The sequence below is a fragment of the Phyllobates terribilis genome, unplaced genomic scaffold (genome assembly GCF_046119375.1).
Source record: "Phyllobates terribilis strain yellow unplaced genomic scaffold, ASM4611937v1 Scaffold_12__6_contigs__length_324123572, whole genome shotgun sequence".
Classification (NCBI taxonomy): domain Eukaryota; kingdom Metazoa; phylum Chordata; class Amphibia; order Anura; family Dendrobatidae; genus Phyllobates; species Phyllobates terribilis.
This window is the reverse complement of record NW_027362772.1, coordinates 164,761,297-164,783,221: the sequence shown is the minus strand read 5'-3', so window position 1 is coordinate 164,783,221 and position 21,925 is coordinate 164,761,297. Positions and strand designations below refer to the sequence as shown.

At 46.9% G+C, this 21,925-nt stretch overlaps 1 protein-coding gene across 1 annotated transcript in view; it reads right to left on the bottom strand.

The window, feature by feature from the left end:
- Nucleotides 1-592: 592 nt before the first annotated feature.
- Nucleotides 593-21,925, bottom strand: part of LOC141173169 (uncharacterized) — an 85,524-nt gene continuing 64,191 nt past the window's right edge. The window contains exon 7 of the mRNA XM_073657802.1: nt 593-2,183. Coding sequence (XP_073513903.1) covers nt 2,019-2,183 — 165 coding nt within the window. The 3' untranslated portion in view covers nt 593-2,018. The remainder of the gene's footprint in view (nt 2,184-21,925) is intronic.

Genomic DNA, 21,925 nt, shown 5'->3' with positions numbered 1-21,925 from the left:
CTATTACTGCTTATAACCCTGAGAAAAGAAATAACAAGTGTGTAATTCTTCACACCTTTCAGCAATGCACTCAGAGAAACCATAGGGCACAGGGTCTTGTGATGGCCATTTCCTTCTGCTTATGAGTATGGGAAGCCCTTTGGTTTGGTTTGACCTAAAATGTCCTTTCATACTAATTAACTGAGCTAATTAGTGAAGTGATAGAGCTGCTAATATTCTGGTAAGTTATGGCAATGCCCTAACTTATTACTTTAAAATATTAATCCACTGGAGAAATTTGCAATGTAAAATGCAAGCTAAATAATTCTAATTTCTTTTTAAATGTTATGTAAATATTGAATATACACTTTATGGACTTCTACTTTCAGAATAAGTTTCTTTTTGCACTGACATCGATAACTCCATATTTACAAAATCCATGACGGATATGAAGAATTTTCAATTAGTCTATAACATTTCTGCCCAATTTTGGTCAAATATCCAGTATTTTAGAATATGTCTCGAATATACGCTCTTACACCTTCCCTGTCATTAAATATCTAAATAGGAAATAATGATATGACAAGATGCATTGTAAATTTTGCACTATGTTTAATGAAATACCATTCAAAGTACAGGAAAAGTAAATATTTTCAAATATATATTTTTTTATATTTTTCACAATTTTGTAATTAAAAAACTCTTTATAGGTTCATAACTATTCAGCTCTGTGCTAGTGTACTTTCATGCACTTTAGGTTCTCAAACGAAACCTTATCAGGGGGCCGGGGTTGCTGTTACTCACACCTGTTGCTTTTTCCGCTTTGAAAAGGGAGGTCATCAGGGGACACACATAGCAATCACTCCTCACAGCTGCTATCACCACCCTGAACCGGGATGTCATCAGTGACGTCTGTTTAACGGTCTGGGCTAGTCTCTGTTCTACAGCGCATGCGCCGGTTGTCAATTCCAACGCATGGTCAGTATGCTTTCCCTCCTCCCCATGTTCTTTTCCTTTCAATGTGTATAGCTAGTATGCTTCCTCACCAGCTCAAAAGAAAAAGAATGAGCCGGAGAGAGAACGCATTGCCAATGTGCATCGAAACAATGGAAGACAAGAAAGATAAACCAAAGTTCAGGTGCTGCTAAGGTAAACTGGTGTGATTGCATCTTGAATATTAAAAAAAAATATTAATGTGCACTAAAAACAATTTATTTTGGTGCAGGACCTGAGGAAGCTGAAGAACCTGCTGCGAAACCCATTGTTTTTACCATTGTTTTTAGTGTACTTTAATAAAAGCTTTTAATCTTAAAGAAGTTGTACCACCAGTTTACCTTAGCAGCAACCAACCTTTAGCTTATCTTTCTAATCTTCCATTGTTCCCAAGACTCCACCAGATTCCGACAGCAGCAGATTGTGGAGGTTCACAGCCATAAGGAGCAGCAGCCTACACTGGCTGGGAGTTTTCATTTTCCCATCCAATGCCTAATCCTGGACAACCGTCTCAAGTTAGTACCATGATTTTTTCACACTCCAACTGCCCGGATGATAATGCACAAGGAAGCGCCCTTCATTTTTCTATTTTTTCTATAATGTGCATTGAAAAGTTGAGAACACTCAGAGCATGATCAGTAGAAGAGTAAAAGAGAGACTTGCCCAGCCCTAGAATGGACACCAATAATGATGTTTTGTTTCAGAGCGGTGGGGAGTGACTGCAATATCCCCAGATGACTTACCATTTCAAGGCAGAAAAAGAAGTAGTGATGAGTGACAGCATCTTTCACCCCCTGATGACATTTTATTTGCGAAACCCCAGTGTATGCTGTGTGTCTCAAACAGAACATCATCGGAAGTGGGAAAAAATACATAAAAGAAGTTAAAATATAGAAGGAGCGGTAGGTCATTTTTAATTAATGTACATTACAAAAGTAGTTAGTTTTTAAAATTAAACAGTGATATTTTTCTTAGTTTATACAATCTTACAAAACCGCTAGATTCAGTAATTATCCTTATAATTAATTTCTATACTTTGCAAATAATTATAAAGCTGAAGTGACTTGTGCCTCCAGGGACACCTCTTCCTCCGAGAGATTGGTTTGTTGCTCTTCTTCATCGCTAAACGTCTCTATCACAGCAGAAGCCACAGTGATTGGTGGAGTCGATGTCGAGCTTTTCTCCAGTGGATCACTCTTCATCTCCGAAACCTGCACATGTAAGAAAAAATATATGTGACAGTGGCTATAGAAGCAGGATTGTGTCCTGGTAAAAGCCACTAGGGGGGACTAGCTTCATATTTTGCACATTTACTAACATTGCGACACGTGACTCCACACAATAAAATAACATACATACAGTATATGTGGCTCCTGACTCTACCATTACCTCCTCTGCGTGATTTAATTCCTTCCTGCAAAAGCAGCATGGCTTCCGAAAACATAAACCCCTAACACTGAAGGACCGAAATGAGTGATATTTACAGCTAACCAAGTCTCTAACCCAGCCTGGACATTTTTTCAGACCATTTTGCGTATCCACACAGAAATAATAGCTCTAGATAAGCCCATTAGTGTTCCCATACAGTTAAGAACCCACTTTTTTGGCCTTAATATAATAGAATGTTCCTCAATACAGTATGATGCTCCCACAGGCCCCCAACACAGTATCATACCGCCAGTGTGCTCCTCACACATTGTAATATACCCCCCACACACAGTATGAAGCCCCCATAGTGTCTCCCCACAAAGTATGCTGATGCCACAGCCCCCCCCCAATAAAGTATGATGCCTGCACAGTCCCACTACATACAGCATGATGCCCCCACAGTTCCCCAACACTGTATCATACCCCCAATGTGCTTCTCACACACAGTATGATGCCCCAATAATGTCTCCCACACAAAGTATGCTGATGCCACAGTCCCCTCATATAGTATGATGCCTGCACAGTCTCACTACATACAGTTCCCCAACACTGTATCATACCCCCAATTTGCTTCTCACACACAGTATGATGCCGCCATAGTGTCTTCCACACAAGTATGCTGATTTCACAGTCTCCCCCATAGAGTATGATAACTCCAGTCTCCCCACATACAATATGATGCCCCCAAAGTTCCCTAACACACTGCCATGACCTCAGTGTGCTCTTCACATAAAGCATGTGTGGCACCCCAGAGGGTCCAGTTGCCACAGTGGTATTGCCTCCTTTAAAAGAGGTATTGCCATGCCTGGATGCAAGCAGGGGTTTCCTGGTCAGGAACACTGTACATGCAACACTTCCTGTCTCCAGGCCAACAAGGGGAAACCCCTCCCCTTGACAACTGGTATCTGGGGGCGGGGTTAGATTAGTTAGTGTCACAGAGTCGAGTTCAGGACATCGAGGAGAGAGGAGCTAGGGACTGGAGCTGGAGATAGCTCGTCCTAGCTGCAGCACACAAAGAACCGGACACCGGAGTCCGAGGCTGTGGGGGATTCCAGACCCAGCAGCAGATACCGCAGGGCAGGAGATTGCAGGTCTCCGGGCCCCATCAGACGCCCGGAGGCTCAGCAGCACCGAAGGGCCAGTACCGCCAAGGAGGAGCGAGGCATCCACAAGGCCCAAGCTGCCAGCCATATGGGTGAGCACAGCACATTACACTCAGGGACGTGGGCTACAACACAGCTACAAGCAGAGTAGCCAAAAGAGTATAGTAAGAACGGCAGGCCTACAACTCCACCTGGCCAGGAGGACTCTATGCTTGCTCCCAGACTGACCAGATTCTTATCACTAGTCAGTACTCTAGTCCAGGCCTGTCTAATTGCTACCAGTAAAGACCCTGGGACTGCACTTTATGGACTCTGTGGTTATTTATGCACCATGACACCCTGCACAACCACCATCATCCACACACACTGCCCTGAAGCTACACTCTTCATGTGGGGAGTTATACTACCCTTGCTGCCAAACCAGCTTCAGAGGACTGTTCCGCAGCGGCGGTCTCTATTAACCGCATTCCACAGGTGGCGTAGTCGGACATTAAATAATCTATATACATCTACTACCCTTGGATTGACCACCTGGGTCACGGACCGGGTCACCGCCACGGTGACTACAAACCCCAGCATCTACAGGCCCGGCTCCGGGTACCCCATGGCCCAGGGGGCGCGTCAACTTTGGTGTAGTCGGCAGGATTTCGTGCCCGTTACCACCGGGTACTGTGCGCCTTTAAGAACTGTGTCGCATACCGTGGTGAAGTTTTCCCGCCATTGCCGCTGTTTTCCCGCCATTGCCGCTGTTTTCCCGCCATTGTCCGCCATTTTCGGGTCGCCGCGCAGGAAGAAGAGGGGCGTAACCGCTGGAAGCGCGCGAAGCCCAAGCCCCGCCTCACGCACTGATGCAGCGCCAGGAAGGAGCCCCAGCGAGCGCTGACGTCAGACGCGTGCGACGCCAGGTCCTACAAGGAGACCATCACCTGCGGAACTGCGGCCTACGGAAGAAAAGTGAAAGAAAGTAGGCCACGGTTCACTAGGGGGAAGGAAGACGCCCGATATGGAGGTAACTTCAGCCGCAGGCGCGGCCGCTGCCGCGGTAATGCCAATCTCCATGCCATATATACCGGGGGCGGCTTGGTTGCCCCAGTACTCCGGAGAGTCACACACCCTGAGTGACTTTAAAGAAAGACTGAGTAGCTTGTTTAAAGTGTACCCCCTATCCGAGGAGCAGAAAGTGAGCATCCTCATAGGCCAGTTAATTGGAGCAGCCCAGAGAGAAGTGAAGTCCTGGTCAGCCAGAGACAAAGGGACTGTGAAAGAGATACTGGCCCTCCTAAAAGACACTTTTGACACCCGTACTACAGCTGAGATAAAAATGAAGTTTTATGGGTGCAAACAACGGGCGCAGGACAGCATACGGGACTATGCTTTTAACCTGCAGGAGGCGCTGAGGGCCATCAAACAGGTAGACCCCGACAGTGTGCGAGATGAGAACAGACTGTTAACTGAGCAGTTTATTGAGGGTCTACTGTCCAGTGCTCACCGGACACAACTGCGCATAATGGCTCTGCAAAACCCTGACCTGGACTTTGCACAATTTAAAGACAGAGCCATCTGGGTGCTACGAGAACCAGCACCAGGTGGTGCTATACCTCACCGGCGCCCAGCTATCACCTACCACCAGGAGGTGGTTCCCTTTTCCCCAGAGCTTGTAGGAGCTGATGCACAGACTCTGGACAATGATCCGTCTACAGACCTTCACTTTCAGGTCCAATAGCTGACTAAAAGTGTGGCAGCTCTAACCAAAACTGTGCAGTCCTTGCAGGTGTCCCCCAAGGAAAAGATCCAGCTGGCTTCCAGTCCGGAGGACATCCCGTGGCGACGACAGAGGAGGACTCCACCAACCAGAGGGAGGAACAGCGACCGCTACGACCAGGACGGACAACCCATCTGCCGCCGCTGTCACAAGCCAGGACATTATGCAAGGTACTGTAATTTAAATGAGCAAAACCTGGGGCAGAGGGCCAACCCCCAGGAATAAGACCACCAGGCCCACAAAGCTGGCGAGACAAGTATGTGGGAGGATGGCCGGTCCTACCTGTCGTGCTTGATGGCATCCCAATGAGTGCATTGCTGGACACTGGATCCCAGGTGACCACTATCCCCTACATTCTTTACAAGCGATACTGGACTGATTCGGACATTACCCGCCATCCAGATGAACATTTAAGCATCTATGCTAACAATGGTCAGCCCGTACCTCAGGTGGGGTTTAAAGAAGTGACCATAAAGGTTGGCAAAGTAGAGTTGCCATCCCAAGGACTGATAATTGTTGACATTGATCGTCGAGAAAGTCATCCCATGATAACATAAGGCACTAATGTCATTGAAAATTGTCTTTCAGAGATTATTATCTTGCTACAGCAGGTTGCGGAGACTGCCAGTTCCAGTCAGCAGCGGGTTCTGCAGAGAGAGATCAGAGCCCTGATGAAAAGACAACAGGTAGAACTGTCTGGTGGTGAAATTGGCAGTGTCAGGATGAGTGACCCATTCCCCATTGCCATGCCCCCAAGAAGTGAAATGCTGATATGGTGTCGGGCAGCAATCGGTCTCAGGGGTAGAGATTACCAGGCCCTGGTAGAGCCCGTATACTCTGACAGTAGACCCACTATCTTGACAGCCAGGGGGGTAGTTGATGTCCGCCATGGAAGAGTGCCAGTCCGCATCCTGAATATTGGGGAAAAAGAGGTCTATTTGCCCCGGTATGCTACCCTTGCCAAACTATGCACCGTCAGTAACAATTCCATAAAGACAGTGGAACCCTTACCTCCATCCAAACCGGCGGAGAATAATGGCTCCAAGGGACAGATGGAGGACTGGTGTCAGAAGCTACATGTGGGCACTGACTCCACCCCTCAACACCAAAAACATGGAGTATACCGGGTGGTCCAGGAGTATGAGCGGGTCTTCAGCAAACACCCACTAGACTTCGGGCAGGTAAAAGGGGTTCAACATCATATCCCCACGGGAGATCATCCACCCATTAAAGAACGGTACCGGCCTGTACCCCCAGCTCACTACCAATGTGCCAAAGGGACGTTACGGGAGATGAAGGAGGCTGGGGTGATAAGAGATAGTTGTAGCCCCTGGGCAGCTCTATTAGTTCTCGTAAGGAAAAAGGATGGTACAATGAGAATGTGTGTGGACTACAGGCAAATTAACCCCATTACACATAAGGATGCATACCCACTACCCAGGATTGAGGAGTCACTAGCTGCGTTAAAATCTGCTAATTATTTCTCTACTTTGGATCTCACCAGTGGGTATTGGCAGGTTCCTGTAGTAGAGGCGGATAAAGAAAAGACCGCATTCACAACCCCGATGGGCCTCAGCAAGTTCAACTGCATGCCATTCGGGCTCTGCAACGCCCCAGGAACCTTCCAGCGGTTGATGGAGTGCTGTCTAGGACATAAGAACTTTGAGACAGTCCTGCTGTACCTGGATGACATCATAGTATACTCCAAGTCCTATGAAGATCACCTGAAGCACCTGGCAGAGGTGTTTGAAGCCCTAGCTGGTTTTGGCCTAAAGGTGAAGCCGTCAAAATGCCACCTGTTGAAGCCCAAGGTACAGTACCTAGGTCATGTGGTAAGCACTGAAGGTGTAGCACCAGACCCTGACAAGGTCACAGTAATCAAGGACTGGCCAAGACCCTCCACTATCAAGGAAGTGCACCAGTTCCTCGGGTTGGTGGGTTACTACCGAAGATTTAACCAAGGCTTCACCAAGATGGCGGCACCCATGCAGGACCTCCTAGTAGGCCAGTCCAGGAAGGCCAAAAACCCGAAGCCTCCATTCAAATGGGATAAGCTGGAAGACAAATCCTTCAGCAAGCTGAAGATGGCTCTCACGGGAGACGAGATCCTTGTCTACCCTGACTATGGCCAACCCTTCATGCTCCATACAGACGCGAGCAACGTGGGGCTGGGAGTGGTGCTGTCCCAGATACAGCAGGGCGGAGAAAGAGTGATTGCCTATGCCAGCAGGAAGCTCCGGCCCACAGAAAGGAACCCTGATAACTACAGCTCCTTCAAGTTGGAGTTCCTCGCCGTAGTCTGGGCCGTGACAGAGCGCTTCAAGCATTATCTCGCCTCCTCCAAATTCACCGTCTTCACAGACAACAACCCGCTGACGCACCTGGACACTGCGAAACTTGGTGCCCTGGAACAAAGATGGATGGCCCGACTGTCTAATTATGAGTTCACCATCAAGTACCGGGCTGGGCGCAAGAATGCAAACGCTGATGCGCTGTCAGGAGACCCAACTTGCCAGATGGGGGAGAAGACCCGGAGGAACTGGAGGAGATAGAGATCCCCGCTTTCCACAATCATGGGGTAAACCAGTGCTCCCACTGTGTGAAGAACAGGTGCTCTGCCAACAGAGAGACCACGTTCAATCCATTGCCCCACCATGAATGGGCAGAAACGCAAGATAGTGACCCGGCTGTCCGCCAAGTCAAGGAGTTGCTGACACAAGCTGACTCACACCCTGATCCAGATGCTCCGGAGGAGACCAAACAGTTGTGGAAGGAGAAAGGCAAGCTGTTCATCTTGGGAAACTGTGTCGAAGAAGTATCAACTCCCGGACACATGAGCTGGTCTGGCAGGTGGTAGTCCTGAGGCGGGATGCGTCTATGGTCCTAGAAGCGTACCACGATGGAGCAGGACACTTCGGCTGGAAGAAGTTGGAAGTCCTGCTACGCGAACGGTTCTACTGGGCTGGCATGAGGAAGGCAATCGAAAGATGGTGTCGAGAATGCGGACCATGCAACCTGAGGCGAAAAGACCGTGACAGCCAGAGGGCTCCCCTGCAGCCCATCATCACCAAACAGCCACTTGAACTGGTAGCCTTGGACCATGTGAAGCTAGCCCCAAGCAGGTCAGGCTATGTCTACGCTCTCACCATCGTAGACCACTACTCCCGGTTCCTGGTAGTAGTGCCAGTAAAGGATCAGATGGCTCAGACAGCAGCCAAAGCATTCCAACAGCACTTCTGTCACCCGCACGGTTACCCAGAACGTGTGCTTACTGACCAAGGTCCAGCCTTCGAAGAGGACGTGTTCCAGGAATTCTGCAACCTGTATGGCTAAATAACACCATACTCACAAGGATTTCAGGAACATCACGTCCAACTCCATTGAAAATCTAATTCACAAACAAGACTCTCAAGAATAAGAGAGCTTATACGACCAGAGTTTTTCAGAAAAAATAATACTTTATTTAAACATTACATATTAAAATATTATGGTGCTGCAAAAAGAGGGTACAGCTAACTCACATATAATTCAACAGAAGTATATGTCAGAGATATAATAGTCCAGCGTCATTGAAGTGCATACGAGGTATATCAAAAGTAAGCGTTGGGCTATGGATAATGTATGTCCTTCAACCATAATAAAGAATCCAGTCAATATTGTAATATAGCAGGTTAAAGTGAACAGTGCAAAGTGCATAATAAGTCATGTAAATATTCACAACCTTGTTGGACTCATAGATAGCCCGTCGATTTATAACAGCACATTCATGTGCCTATAGATCTATTAATCACTCTGACATTAGGACTATGTCTGGCATTCAGACCCTAATATAAGGTTCCACCTCTGTCAAAAATTCATCTGGCTAATAGCCATACCTCCACATATTAATCAAGAGTACCTACCTGTGGAGGTGAATGAGTGTCGCTCGTGCCCTCGCGCCCCCAGCGTCATTGAAGTGCATACGAGGTATATCAAAAGTAAGCGTTGGGCTATGGATAATGTATGTCCTGTGGAGGTGAATGAGTGTCGCTCGTGCCCTCGCGCCGCTACGCACGTTTCGACCTCGCTTCGTCGGGGGGCTGCAAGAAAATCAGGACAATGTCGTATCACCCCCAAACCAACGGGTTGTGTGAGAAGATGAACCAGGTGGTGATATACCTGTTGAAGACGTTGCCCCTGGAAGAACGCAGTCTGTGGCCAGAGAAGTTGCCACAGATCTGGTGGACCTATACAACCACATCCCAGTGAATTCTACCAACTGCACACCTGCTTACCTGATGAAAGCAAGACCTGGTAAGCTGCCCATCGACTTGGACATGGGAGTCCTAACGCCAGAGACGACTTCACCAGATATGGATTGGGATACTGAGCGGCAGCAGCAATACCGCAAAGTGCAAGAGTGTGTTGAAAGGACTTTGTCTCAAGCAAGACAAAAGCAAGAGAAAACTTACAATTAGTGTTGAGCCACCCCCGTAGTGTTCGAGTTCGGTTCGGTTCGTCGAACACCCGTGTGTTCGCCGAACTGTTCGTCGAACTGTTCGTCGAACACCTTCGAACACCGTTAAAACCAATGGCAGGCAAACAAAAACACATAGAAACACATAGAAAACACCTTCAAAGGTGTCCAAAAGCTGACAAACTGCTCAGAAGACACAACTAACACATGGAAAAGTGACAAGTACATATAGTCATGCGAAAAGAAAAGAGGTGGAGGAGTAAAAGGAGGGGGAGACACAAATATAGGCATGTCATGCCCTTCTAGAATCCAAAAAGTGAGAAGCCGACACGTTCAGTCCGCTCCTGCCCGTGCCACCTCCGTGTCGCCGGGTTTGTGCCAGAGCCGCGGTGAACCCTGACGGCCAGCCCCCCTCTCCCAATACTGGTGCCTGTCCGCTGGTGGGTCGAGTGAGCCCCCCTGTGGTGGAGGCAGCTCTAAGCTTTTTAATTTAAATTGTCTCTCTAATTTGAATGAATACACTTTAAATCCATTTACAAGGATCTATTGGAGGGCAAGTCTCATGCCAGCAGCTGCGTAATTCCAGCTCCAGTAGCGTCCACTAAAGCTGCTGCAGTTAAAAAGCTTTTATAAGGATCGAGCTCGGCTGTCCACCGCAAGGCATCCTACTGCCAGTCCCAGCCCCTATGCCTTGGGGTGCCTCCTGATGCTCTTCACTGAGTATCCCGTGGTCCCGAAGCATTTCCTTTGAAAAAATTAAGTGTCCAAACTACAGGTGGTGTAGCTTGCTTAACAGCCGGGATAATCCGCTGACTAGCAGACACTGCTACTAGGCACAAAGTATTTCCTGGGCTAGATGCAGTTAAAAATTTGTAATTAGATACTCTCGTTGGATGCTGAGAAAGTATTCCATAGAGTCTCCTGGCACGCCATATATGATTCTCTTAAAAAGCTTGGGGTAGGGGTCTAGGGGACCCTTTTATAGCCAAAATCACGGCCCTGTATCACAATACGTCACTTAGGCTGAAGATAAATGGAACTGTAGCACCCTGAGGGCTCGGTTGCTACAGAGGTATTGCACCTCACCCAGAGGTGTGATATCTCACTCTCAGGTAAGGATGGAGTGTGGATCAGGACCCGACACCTGCATGCATTACACCACATTGCCGTGGGGCAGGGCGACCAATATGCCTCTGAGATGGGCACGACAGTCCCTGTCCCTGGCTGGAGTGGGGGAAAGGGAACACTGAGGAAGGGGAACCCTGTAGTGCAGGAGCAGGGAGGAAGCAGTTCCTGGGTGCATTGAGAAGGGAGTATAAAAGGTGGGCACCATCTTAGTTCAGTGCAGAGAAGTCTGAGCAGAAGTGGCAGGGAGCAGGGGCTCTGCATGAGCTCTGCTCCGGAGGCGGGCCTAGTAACAGAGGCCCAGGCCTGGAAGAGGGAGAAGGAAGGAAGAGGAGTGGAGAAGGCTCCAGGAACGAGGAATGAAGGGATCCCAGGGGTGCGGACGGGCGACTCGCCACCGCACGCCCGAATCCACCTGCGTGCAGGGGTCAGGCCAAAGGGGGAGACCGGTCCCCGAAACTAGTGGAGGTAGGAAACGACCCTCAGCTAGAAACCGGAGGCTCTGACATTTTATGTGGCGCAGCCCCTCGCTACACCCGCTAGGAAGGCACCACATAGGGTCAGGGAAACTGGCGCCAAGTTTACCAAGAGGAGGCCCGAGGCAGCCGGACAGAAGGGTTGGTAAGAAAGGCCAGACAAAGGACACACAAAGGGGGTCCTGTGAAGCGCTCCAAAGTTATCTGGGAGTTGTCTGAGCCCCTCACCTGGTGAGCACAGTACGACGTGGGCAGCCGTTACCTGCAGACGTGGTCTGGATAATAAGAACTGTGAGTAAAGGCCCTGGACTGCATCACTGACTCCATGTCGTTACTGCTGCTGCCCTGCACCATCACCCCCATCCTCCGCATACACTGCCCTGAGGCTATACTCCTCCCGTGGGGAGTTATGCTACGCTCTGCTGCACCCACAACACCAGCCTCAGCGGTCTGCCCTGCAGCGGCGGTTCACTCTGACCGCAATCCACGGGTGGCGTAGTCGGACATTTAAACATCAAAACCACATAAATAGTTCCGCCACTGGTTTGACCACCCTGAGCCACGGAACCGGGTCGCCGCCACGAAGACTACAACCGCCAGCATCCACCAAAAAGGGTCCGGCTCCGGGTGTCCCAAGGCCCAGGGGGTGCATCAGAACATTTTCATCACCTTTCACAATCACCAATGGGACAAGGCAGGGATTTCATCTGTCCCCTCTCTTATACATCCTAGTGACGGAGCACCTGCTCTCATCAATTCGCCATAACCCCAATATTAGGTGGATTGAGGTGGGAGGCACCGAGTACAAGTGCTCTCTATTTGCTGATGATGTCCTAGTATATATCACTCAATCACATATATCCATCCATGCTGTTATGGCTGAAATAGATCACTTTGTTACATGGTCAAATTTTAAAATCAATGCAGCGAAGTCTGAGGCCCTCGATGTCTCCCTCCCCAAATCCATATAGGATTCCATCCAGTCCAACATTCCCTTTGCCTGGCCCTCACAGGGTATCAAATACTTAGGAATTCCTATTCATAGAGACCTCTCCCATCTATGTTATCTTAATTTTGGGCCCTTTATTGAACAACTCCATACAGACCACGGTTGGCAAGTTAGAACTGTAAGATTCACTACGTGAACCACTGGTGTTTTGTGGAAAAGCACATGTACACTGTGTTCCAAATTATTATGCAAAAAGTGTTTAGGAGTGATAAGGGAAGAATTTGTTTGTTTGTCAGTTAAACTCATTGATGGTGATGTGTGTCAGGGCTCTTTATATCACTGTAAGCAATTGCAGACACCTGTGCTAATTAGTTTGGCAGGTGTGTCCAATGAAAGGCAAGACTACTTAAGAAGGCTGTCTCACATTGTTAAGCAGCCTACATTTTCTGCCAAAATGGGAAAGAAAAAGGATGTGTCGGCTGCTGAGAAGCAACAAATTGTGGAGTGTTTAGGTCAAGGCATGACTACAATCAACATTGTGCGATGATCAGGATGAAGTGTCTTGGCAATCAAGAAGTATGTAGCTGATTCACAGTACACACGTGTGCGTGCTGATAAGGGCAAATTGAGGACTCTTTCCTACAGGCAATTACGTCAGGTTAAAAGAGCAGCGGCAAAAAAGCCTTGTCATAGCAGCAGACAAGTTTTTGAAGCTGCTGGTGCCTCCAACGTCCCCCGAACAACAAGATGCAGGGTCCTTCAGAGGTTTGCAGCTGTGCATACGCCATCCTGTCGACCTCCTCTATCCACTTCACACAAGCAGAAACGGCTCCAGTGGGCTAAACATTACATGAAGACTGATTTCAAAACTGTTTTGTTCACGGATGAGTGCCGTGCAGCGCTCGATGGTCCAGATGGATGGAGTGGAGGATGGCTGGTTGATGGACACCCCACGCAAACACGGCTACAGCGCCAACAAGGAGGAGGTGGAGTAATGTTTTGGGCTGGAATCATGGGGAGAGAGATTGTCGGCCCCTTTAGGATCCCTGAAGGCGCTAAAGATGAACTCCATAATGTATGTGGATTTTCTCAAACAGCATTTCCTGCCATGGTTCAAGAAGAAGAACCGTGTATTTCACAGCAAGATCATTTTTTTGCATGATAATGCACCATCTCATGCTGCACATAAAACATCTGCATCTCTGGCTGATATGGGCATAAAAGGGGACAAACTTATGGTGTGACCCCCATGCTCCCCTGACCTCTACCCCATTCAGAACCTCTGGAGCATCATCAAAAGTAGTGTCTATGATGGCGGGAGGCAGTTCACATCTAAGCAACACCTCTCGGAGTGTATTCTGTCCTCATGCAAAACAATTGAAGCAGAAACCATCCAAAACCTGACAAATTCAATGGACGAGAGAGTTCAGAAGCTCCTTTCGAACAAGGGGTCCTATGTGAAAATGTAACATCACCTAGAATAAAGTTTTGAGTTGAAAACTGTTTGATTTCAGTTTCTAATAACCTGCTAATGCTTATAATTTCAAAAATGACCATTTTTTTGGTCTTTATTAAAATGAAAAGGTTGATCGAAAAGTTTGGGGGATCTAAGAGTGTGGCAACCCAGTAGTCATGATTACTTCGAATTCTGACAATATGAGGGTCATGTTGCAGGTAGTGCAGCAAGAAGGCACTTATGTGTCTTGCGCATCTCGGAGCCCCAAAATTATTTTCCGGGCTAGATGCAGCTAAAAATTATTATTAATTTTAAATCTGGTGGAGCTTAGTATAGATGGCCTAATAGGATCAGTGCTGCACACTGCTACAAAGCCCAAATTATTTTCCAGCCAAGATACAGATAAACATGATTAGTAATTTTAAATCTGGTGGAGCTTATTATAGATGGCCTAATAGAATCAGTGCTGCACACTGCTTCAAAGCCCAAATTATTTTCCAGCCAAGATACAGATAAACATGATTAGTAATTTGAAAGCTTAAAACGGTTGGTAGGGTGATTTTAACCAATCATCAAGCTTTTACTCTCCCCAGGATGACACAGGGGTAGAAAAGTCGTTTCGGATCCATGATTTGTTCATCTTTATGAACGTGAGTCTGTCTACATTATCAGTGGAGAGCCGCGTGCGTTTATCTGTCAGCACACCACCAGCAGCGCTGAACACATGTTCAGACAGAACGCTGGCTGCGGGGCATGACAAGATCTCCAAGGCGTAAGTGGCTAGCTCCGGCCATTTATCCAGATTGAAAGCCCAAAAAGAGCAAGGGTCCAGTGACACAGTCATGGCTTCAATGTTTACTTGGAGATACTCCTGTACCATCGTCTCCAGGCGTTGACTATGTGTCAGACTTCTTGTCTCCTGTGGCCTTGCAAAGGATGGGCTAAAAAAGTGGTGAAATGATTCCGCAAAATTGATGTTACCAGCAGATACTGTGGTTCTGTTACGGTTTGAGTGCTGAACACTTGACGGTCCCACGGTTGGCAAGTTGGAACTGTGAGATTCACTACGTGCACCACTGGTGTTTTGTGGAAAAGCACATGTAAGATTCTGCAACAGTCTCTGCTGATACTCCTGCATGCGTGCATCCCTTTCTATGGCAGGAATAATTTCGGCAAATTTACTTTTGTACCGGGGATCTAACAGTGTGGCAACCCAGTAGTCAGGATTATTTCTAATTCTCACAATTCAAGGGTCATGTTGCAGGTAGTGCAGCAAGAAGGCACTCATGTGTGTTGCGCATCCAGGAGCACCAAGTCCCTGTTGTGTTGGTGGCGAGGTAACAATCATGCTTCCTTCCTCTGTCCTCTCCCCCCAACCTCGCACAACAGAAATGTGATCAAGGTCTCCCTCATCTGATGAGTCTTCCATCAGTTCGTCCTCCACTTCTTCCTGGGCTCCTGCACCTTCCTCACTAGTTTGGCTGCTACCATGCGCCCTGGTAAAACCATCTCCCCCACCCTCACATGCCTGCCGCCTTGGTGCTGCCGACCGTCTGGACCTTGCAGATGTTAGCCCTTCCGCATACAACTCCTCCTCCTCTACTTCCTCCACCTCCTCTTGTGCCACCACCTGACTCCGAATTCTGTTTAACATGTGCTTCAGCATGTAAATCACCGGAATAGTCATGCTGATAATGGCATCGTCAGCACTAAACATCTTCGTCACCATTTCAAAACTGTGCAGAAGGGTGCATAGGTCCCTGATCTGAGACCACTCCTCCAGCGTGATTTGCCCCACCTCTGGATCTCGTTGGCCCAGGCTATACGTCAGAACGTATTGCACCAGGGCTTGTCGGTGCTGCCACAGTCGCTGCAACATGTGCAGAGTTGAATTCCACCGGGTAGGCACATCGCATTTTAGCCGGTGAAGTGGCAGGCCCAACGACTTCTGTAGAGATGTAAGTCGCTGAGCTGCGGGATGCGAACGGCGGAAGTGAGCACACAGCGACCGTGCCCTCTGCAGAAGGCCATCTAGTCTGGGATAGTGGGCTAAAAATTGCTGGACAACCAGGTTCAACACGTGAGCCATACAAGGCACGTGTGTGACATTGCCCCGGCGAAGGGCCGCACCCAGGTTTGCAGCATTGTCGCACACGGCCTTCCCTGGTTTCAGGTCCAGTGGAGACAACCATTCATGAAATTGGTTCTCCAGAGCTGACCACAACTCCTCAGGTGTGTGACTCACATTTCCCAGAAATTTCAAAGTAAAAACCGCCTGATGACGTTCAGCCCTACTGCCAGCATAGTAAGGAGGTGTGCAGGATCCCTTCTGCGCAGTTAGAAAGCTTGTGGCATGACCAGACAGGCTTTGTGTGCAGGTGGAAGACCGAGAGGAGGTTGAGGAGGCAGAAGTAGTGGAGGAACTTTGACATAAAGAGGATTGACGCACAACTCGTGGGGACGGCAGCCCCTTGTCCTGCTGTCACCATAGTTACCCAGTGCCCAGTCAGCGACATGTAACGCCCCTGTCCATGCCTACTCGTCCATGTGTCTGTGGTGAAATGCACCCTGTCACACACAGAGTTTCTCAAAGAAGCGGTGATGTTGTGTGCGACATGCTGGTGGAGCACAGGCACACCTTTCTTTGAGAAGTAGTGCCGACTGGGCATCTGGTACTGGGGCACTGCGACGGACATAAGGTCTCGAAAATCCTCTGTGTCCACCAGGCGGAAAGGCAGCATTTCTGTAGCCAAAAGCTTGCAGATGGTGAAATTCAACCTCTTAGCTTTCTCATGGCTAGGAGGAAATGGTCTTTTACTTGTCCACATCTGAGGGACCGAGGGCTGGCTATTGTGCTTAGACGGGGTTGATAAGGGTGTCCCCGGCAAACTGCCGGTCTGTGAGGAAGATGCAGGCGGACATGTTAGGTTGCCTTGATCCAAAGGTGGTGCTATCGATGTCGGACAGCGCTCAACACCAGCTGGTGTTACCACCTCCAAAGAAAATGATGACCTGCCAATCACGCTGGCTGTTGCTGGTAAAGAGGTGGCAGGTCTGCGCCCCAAAACAGGTGTGACTGCTGTCCCCCCAGTCACAGAGGATGAAGAGGCCGTGGATGCACAATATATGGCAGACCGTGGTTGGCCCGGCCGGCTAGGCCGCATTGTAGCACACTGAGCTTCCCACTGCAACTTATGCTTCATGTCCATGTGCCGGTTCATGCATGAAGTACTCAAACTATGTATTTTTTGGCCTCTACTTAGCTTTTGCTGACAAATGTTACAGATAACACGAGTTGGGTCATCTTTATCGATCTGAAAAAATGCCCAGGCTATGCAAGGCTTAGCACCCATGCGACCTGAAGAGCCACCACGACTTGTGGTGAGAGGCAGAGTTGTGTTTGAGGATGCAGTTGTTGACGTGCTTCCAGTACTACGTCTCTGTCCAGGAAGGCGCAACCTGACCTCGTCGTCACTAGCATCTTCCTCCACCTCCTCTGCTGACCTCATCTCTTGGCTGACTGTGGGTTGACAGTAAGTGGGATCTCCAACCTCATCATCATCACCCTGTGCGTTATCACACCCGTCGTCCTCAGAGCCAACCTGTTCCTGCCCTGACAAAAAACTAAAGTTGTCGCTCCAATCAGGTATTTGAGTCTCATCATCGTCTTCCTCATTGTCTCCACCAACAGGAGTTACAGTTTGGGAATGAGGGTCTACATTATGGTCAGAACCTTCTGCGTCTGGTCCTGGATCCGACTCATAAAGATTCTGGGCATCAGTGCAGATCATTTCCTCGTCTGGATTCACAGAAGCGCTGGAGTTGACCTCTGATTCCCAGGCTATAGTATGAGTAAACAGCTCTGCAGACTCAACCATCTGTTCTACCTCATACTCAGACGGGCAGCTGGAGATTTGGGAGCTGTGAGGAAGCAAGTGCGATTGGGGTGACACCTTTGAGGACTGGAGTATTTGTGATGTTGAAGTTGATGTGGAGGAGAGCCCACTTAAAGGAGCACTTGATATCCGTTGAAGCACCTGCTGTTTTTGTGCCTCATCTGGAATTTGTAGCGATTGGCGTGGCCGTAAGAAAGGGATCTTATCACATTGTCCGCTAAAAGAAGTAGACATTTTAGTTTGGCTGGAAGATGGTCTTTCTTCTGCAGATGTTACTGTTGCTTTAACACCTACCCCACGGACACAACCTTTTTTCCCCTTCCCAACACGCCTATTCCCCTTTCCACCAGCAGCAGGCCTTTTTCCACTCATTTTGGTGGTTAACTAATTCACAACTCTGGAGTTGTTTGCACAAAAAAACAATGGATGGGAACCGAGCAGAGCTGAGTGGCCAAACTGTGGTATTAGGCCAAAACTATTGGCTGGGTTAGATGGAGAAAAAAATTATATTTGATTTGCAACCTGATGGAGGACAGTATAGATGGACTAATAGAACAAGTCCCACACACAGCTAGAAGCCCAAATATTTTTTCAGAGGTAGATGCAGAAAAAAAATATATTCAGTTTGCAACCTGATGGAGGTCAGTATAGATGGACTAATAAAGAAAGTCCCACACACTGCTAGAAGGCCAAATATTTTTTCAGAGCTAGATGCAGACAAAAAATTATTTTGAATTTGCAACCTGATGGAGGTCAGTATAGGTGGACTAATAGAACAAGTCCCACACACTGCTAGAAGGCCAAATATTTTTTCAGAGCTAGATGCAGAAAAAATTATATTCAGTTTGCAACCTGATGGAGGTCAGTATAGATGGACTAATAGAACAAGTCCCACACACAGCTAGAAGCCCAAATATTTTTTCAGAGGGAGATGCAGAAAAAAATTATATTCAGTTTGCAACCTGATGGAGGTCTGTATAGATGGATTAATAGAACAAGTCCCACACACAGCTAGAAGCCCAATATTTTTTCAGAGGTAGATGCAGAAAAAAAATTATTTTTAATTTGCAACCTGATGGAGGTCAGTATAGATGGACAAATAGAGAAAGTCCCACACACTGCTAGAAGGCCAAATATTTTTTCAGAGCTAGATGCAGAAAAAAATTATATTCAGTTTGCAACCTGATGGAGGTCAGTATAGATGGACTAATAGAACAAGTCCCACACACAGCTAGAAGCCCAAATATTTTTTCAGAGGTAGATGCAGATAAAAATTATTTTTAATTTGCAACCTGATGGAGGTCAGTATAGATGGACTAATAGAGAAAGTCCCACACACTGCTAGAAGGCCAAATATTTTTTCAGAGCTAGATGCAGATAAAAATTATTTTTAATTTGCAACCTGATGGAGGTCAGTATAGATGGACTAATAGAGAAAGTCCCACACACTACTAGAAGGCCAAATATTTTTTCAGAGCTAGATGCAGAAAAAAATTATATTCAGTTTGCAACCTGATGGAGGTCAGTATAGATGGACTAATAGAACAAGTCCCACACACAGCTAGAAGCCCAAATATTTTTTCAGAGGTAGATGCAGATAAAAATTATTTTCAATTTGCAACCTGATGGAGGTCAGTATAGATGGACTAATAGAGAAAGTCCTACACACTGCTAGAAGGCCAAATATTTTTTCAGAGCTAGATGCAGATAAAAATTATTTTTAATTTGCAACCTGATGGAGGTCAGTATAGATAGACTAATAGAGAAAGTCCCACACACTACTAGAAGGCCAAATATTTTTTCAGAGCTAGATGCAGAAAAAAATTATATTCAGTTTGCAACCTGATGGAGGTCTGTATAGATGGATTAATAGAACAAGTCCCACACACAGCTAGAAGCCCAATATTTTTTCAGAGGTAGATGCAGAAAAAAAAAATATTCAGTTTGCAACCTGATGGAGGTCTGTATAGATGGATTAATAGAACAAGTCCCACACACAGCTAGAAGCCCAATATTTTTTCAGAGGTAGATGCAGAAAAAAAATATATTCAGTTTGCAACCTGATGGAGGTCAGTATAGATGGACTAATAGAGAAAGTCCCACACACTGCTAAAAGGCCAAATATTTTTTCAGAGCTAGATGCAGAAAAAAATTATATTCAGTTTGCAACCTGATGGAGGTCTGTATAGATGGATTAATAGAACAAGTCCCACACACAGCTAGAAGCCCAATATTTTTTCAGAGATAGATGCAGAAAAAAAATATATTCAGTTTGCAACCTGATGGAGGTCTGTATAGATGGATTAATAGAACAAGTCCCACACACAGATAGAAGCCCAATATTTTTTCAGAGGTAGATGCAGAAAAAAAATATATTCAGTTTGCAACCTGATGGAGGTCAGTATAGATGGACTAATAGAGAAAGTCCCACACACTGCTAGAAGGCCAAATATTTTTTCAGAGCTAGAAGTAGAAAAAAATTATATTCAGTTTGCAACCTGATGGAGGTCAGTATAGATGGACTAATAGAACAAGTCCCACACACAGCTAGAAGCCCAAATATTTTTTCAGAGGTAGATGCAGATAAAAATTATTTTTAATTTGCAACCTGATGGAGGTCAGTATAGATGGACTAATAGAGAAAGTCCCACACACTGCTAGAAGGCCAAATATTTTTTCAGATCTAGATGCAGATAAAAATTATTTTTAATTTGCAACCTGATGGAGGTCAGTATAGATGGACTAATAGAGAAAGTCCCACACACTGCTAGAAGGCCAAATATTTTTTCAGATCTAGATGCAGATAAAAATTATTTTTAATTTGCAACCTGATGGAGGTCAGTATAGATGGACTAATAGAGAAAGTCCCACACACTGCTAGAAGGCCAAATATTTTTTCAGAGCTAGATGCAGAAAAAAATGATATTCAGTTTGCAACCTGATGGAGGTCAGTATAGATGGACTAATAGAATGATGCTATGCCCAAAAGATTTTACTTCACTAGGTGCAGTAAAAAAATTGGTATTCTTTACACAGGTTAGTATATCTTGCAACACAGATAGGCTACTCCACTGACTAACACACTCTGCAATAGGCCAAAAAGGATTAGCTTTGCTAGATTCAGCCAAATGCTGTGAAAAAAACTTGCACAGCACTGGCACAGACCTGCCTGGCAAAAACTGATAGGATCTGATGTAACCTAGCCCTGAAAAGGACTGCAATTACAATTAGTCTTTACTCCCACAATCTATCTATTTAAGAGCACAGACCTGCCTGATAAAAGTCGTAGGAAATGCTGTAACCTAGTCCTTAAAAGGACTGCAATCACAACTATTCCCTACTCCCAAGCTATCTGTAGATTTGTGCCAAAATTGGCTTGAAATTAACAAGGTATAGCGCACACAGCAACAGCGGTGCCGTCTAACACGCAGCTGCAGCAGTGAGAAAATGGTGGCGACGGGGAAAATGGCTTGGTCTTATAGGGCAAGGACATGTGACATACACTGCCAATGACACATGCCCTTGCTTGTGTGAAATAAAGCACTTCGCTCCGTGTGTGCGCTGCTGATAGGCTGACAGACTGCACCTCCCCACTGCAAATGCGGGAAAGAGAAAAAAAAATGGAGATCTTCATTATTCCTGCAGAGATCCATCCCCTGCCCCTCCCCCCACCCCGCTGTACACTCAAACTGCGTATTAACATTAATTTTCATCATTACTGAGAAAAAATCCAGTTATGATTTTGGTGCACGAACAGTTATCGAACATAACCTCGAACAGCCGAATTTTTCTCAAATCGTTCGTGTTCGCCGAACGACTCTAACACCGCCCAAAACAACTCGAATTTGAGATTGGCGAACAGTTTGAGTAGAACAACGCTCATCTCTACTTACAATCAACATGCACCTGCTGTTCCCCTGTCACCTGGAGAGCAAGTCCTTAAGAGGAAGTGACGACTCCACAAACTAGATGACCAGTGGGAGGAAGAGCCGTACACCATCCTACCCTCGAGTCATGATAACACCAAAGTGTGCCTCATTAGTAAGGATGGAGGACAAACATCAGCCACAGTTTCAAGAGACCACTTGAAGAAATGTCCCGAGCAACTGCATCACCCTAAAGAAGACCAAGATAGCCCTCAACCCACAGAGGAAGTGGAAGAAACGGTCAAAACAGTACTCGGAGAAATTCCCCGGTCATGGACACAAGTGAACAATGCAATTGTTGTGCCAGTTCTTACCTTTCTCCAACCAGCACCTCAGGAAGCTGCAGAAGTCCCAAAAGAGTTGGAAGAACAGTTGG